General features: G+C 36.5%; 1 protein-coding gene across 1 annotated transcript in view; it reads left to right on the plus strand.

Moving 5' to 3' along the window:
• Positions 1-3182, plus strand: part of lrriq1 (leucine-rich repeats and IQ motif containing 1) — a 58517-nt gene that overhangs the window by 1188 nt on the left and 54147 nt on the right. The window contains exons 3-4 of the mRNA XM_014020608.1: positions 2130-2290; positions 2513-2587. Coding sequence (XP_013876062.1) covers positions 2130-2290; positions 2513-2587 — 236 coding nt within the window. The remainder of the gene's footprint in view (positions 1-2129; positions 2291-2512; positions 2588-3182) is intronic.

Consider the following 3182-nt stretch of genomic DNA (forward strand, 5'->3'; position numbering starts at 1 on the left):
ACTTTAAACTTTAAGATAAATTTAGGCACCACAAGCATGCAACACAAGGAAATAAGTAGACTTATTGGAAAAAAAAATGTTAACATAATTAAGTATAAACATTTAAGACACACAAATGCATGTGCAAGTAAAGGAAAAACAATTAATACATATGTAAAAAAAACAGTAAAATTTAAATTATGTGTTAAAATATATAGACTAATTTATTGAAACTAACCTGGAAAAATAAATATGAAAGTCAATTAAAATATAAAACGGGAGATAAAGTTCTCTAATTGGTGCCTTTAAGTGTATTTATTTAATAGTTCATTTATATAATTCTGCTTTTATTTCTAATTATGTTAGTGTTGGTCATCCGTACTGCAGAGGCCTGATAATCATCTATTCATTCATATCAGGTGTGTTGGAGCAGAGAAACAAGTAAACATGCAGGGCTGCAGCCCTCCACGACCAGGACTGCCCACCCCTGGTTTAAACAAAGGGAAAAAAATGTTCAGACCACACTGTTAAAGTAACTCAAACAACCTCCACAACTAGACTCTTTCTTTTTAAACCGTTTAAACTTCGCTGAATCCCATCCCAGTGAGACTTTGATCAAATTTTCACCAGAAAGACAAAAACAAACATACAAAAATAAACATCTTCTCTCAGTGGCTGTAACAAAGTGCAGGAAAAAAAACATTAAAAAGCACAATTTAACACACTTGTTTCCCAGTTGCATAATGCTCCAGAAACAGATAATGTTTATTAAATGTCTTATTGCAAGTGTTTCAATTAACTCTCAGCTAGGGCTGTGTATTGGCAGGAATATGGCGATACGATACATATCATGACAGAGGGGTCACGATACGATATATCCAGATATATTGCGATACTATAAGCAAGGTGATATATTGCGATTTTTTTGGTCCAAGAACTCTGTTAAATAAAAACCTCTTTTAGGGGAAAAAAAAAGAAAAACCAAAATTCATTGTCTCAGAAAATTCTAATATTAAATAGACATACTTTTGATACCTTTAGCTGTGTTCTGCTTTGTATGTGTTTTATTTTATTTGTTTCATATTTCTTATTTCATCCATGTTTTCAATTATTAGACTAAATTTGCCAATAAATAGTTTGAAAATATATTTTTTGCAGCTTTTAGTTTTTAATATTAATCTACAGTATGGTCACCCAACACTAAACAATAGCCTCTGCCTCGAGAGGTAGAGTAGCCAAATGGCTGGCTCACTGCTGCCAACTAGCCGTTCATTTTTATGTTGTAGTTCAGCCTCTGACCACTAGTTGGCAGCAGTGAGCTGACGCTCACTGCTGCCAACTAGTGGTCAGAACATAAAAATGAACGGCTGGCAGGAAAGTTGACATTTTAAACCTTAATAAAAAATCGATACAGGGCTTTAGAATATCGATACAGTATCGGGAAATGAAATATCGCGATATTTCAGTGTATCGATATTTTCTTACACCACACTGAAGTTTAGCACAATTAAACCGACTTATAGCCAATTTTGTGTTTCCTATGAGCAATATAATGGTAGATCAGAGGCAGAGCTTTGATTAATGAAAATAAAATGTGTGACAACTCTGTGAAAACCTTACAGGGTTCGTCTGAAATTTAAACTGAATTAAAAAAAATATTCATGTTTTGAGAAATGTACTGTCTGCGCAAAATGCACATTTTATAAAGAACAGTTCTGCTCGGTTGTTTAATAAACTAGAGGACAGTAGTTATTTACTAATGGACTAAAAGCTGCAAATCAAACTGAACAGACAATTATTTTTATTGTTGATTATGTTGCCTTATTTTACCATTCCTCCCACAGACCAAAAACATGACTGTGAGGTTAACTGATAACTCTAAATTGTCCCTAGGTGTGAGTGAGAGAGTGAATGGTTGTTTGTCTCTATGTGTGTCTCTGTGATGGACTTGTGACCTGTCCAGGGTGTACCCCGCCCCTCGCACTGTGACTATGGGCACCAGTGACCCCTGAAAGGAAGAAGCATCACTTTAACAAATGCAGCAACACATTTGTCCAGCAGGGGTCACTGTTGTCTCATTTCTGTCAACTTTCAGGCTGAAAGACACACACCTGAAATTCACTACAAACTTTTATTTGTACTTTTCAAAGACAGTTTTAATGAGGATGAGAATGACTACGTAAGGGAAAGCAGCAACCTTGAGGCAGAACGACAGAAACATTTCTGTGAGGAGGCGCAGAAAGAAGAGCAGAGGCAACAACGAGAGATGAACTTCCAAGAAGACCTGAAGAAAATCATGGAGACAGAAAAAGTAAGTTTCTCTGGATGTTTTGTCCTAAATGAATACAGCAGTTTATGGTCACTTACTATTAAAAACAGCAAAACAAAACACGTAAACTTCACTTGTGTAAGTTTAAGTTTTTGCCTCATATACACTTTATTTGCAAGCAAGACACTTTCTATCTGTGTTTCTAGAAGATGCTGCTTCGTGCTAATGCATTTTAATTATTTTAGCATAACTTTGTGTGTGCAGCGCCACCAGACGGAACTTAAGCTGATGGAAAGAAAAGCTCAGGAAAAAATTGAACAGGAGTTGTTGATTCAGGAGGTGAGTTAAAGTTACATTTTCCAGCAGTCTGATGTAAAAAAAAAACACAACCAGTTATTATTGGTCCACTGTTCATGTGGAAAACCATGTGATTGTGTATGATCACACAAATGTGTTGAAAATGTACAATCATAGGAAGTATGTGTAAAATGTGTTCATTTAACAAATGAATACATCAAACACCAACATATACAAAATGCTAATTATGGGTCAGTTTGTCAAGATGGAAAGTGATACAAAACTGACTGATGCATCCATCCATCCGTCCGTCCGTCCATCCGTCCGTCCGTCCGTCCGTCCATCCGTCCGTCCGTCCGTCCGTCCGTCCGTCCATCCATCCATCCATCCATTTTTCAAACCTAAAGAAACATTGCACTGCTGAATGATACTGTAGTCAGATCCGGCTCTTGGCATAGGCGAACTAGGCGGTCACCTAGAGCGCCGTCTGCTGGAGGGGGCGCCGAACTGCAGAAAAAAAGTATTTATTTATAATCCCTGGTTGTAACTCTGCTCAGCGCCCTTTTCAATTAACACTGTCTTAAAAAAACTATAATGAAGTATTACAGGAAAAATAAAGTACTCTACCCATAAAACA

The sequence above is a fragment of the Austrofundulus limnaeus genome, unplaced genomic scaffold (genome assembly GCF_001266775.1).
Source record: "Austrofundulus limnaeus strain Quisiro unplaced genomic scaffold, Austrofundulus_limnaeus-1.0 Scaffold260, whole genome shotgun sequence".
Taxonomy (NCBI): domain Eukaryota; kingdom Metazoa; phylum Chordata; class Actinopteri; order Cyprinodontiformes; family Rivulidae; genus Austrofundulus; species Austrofundulus limnaeus.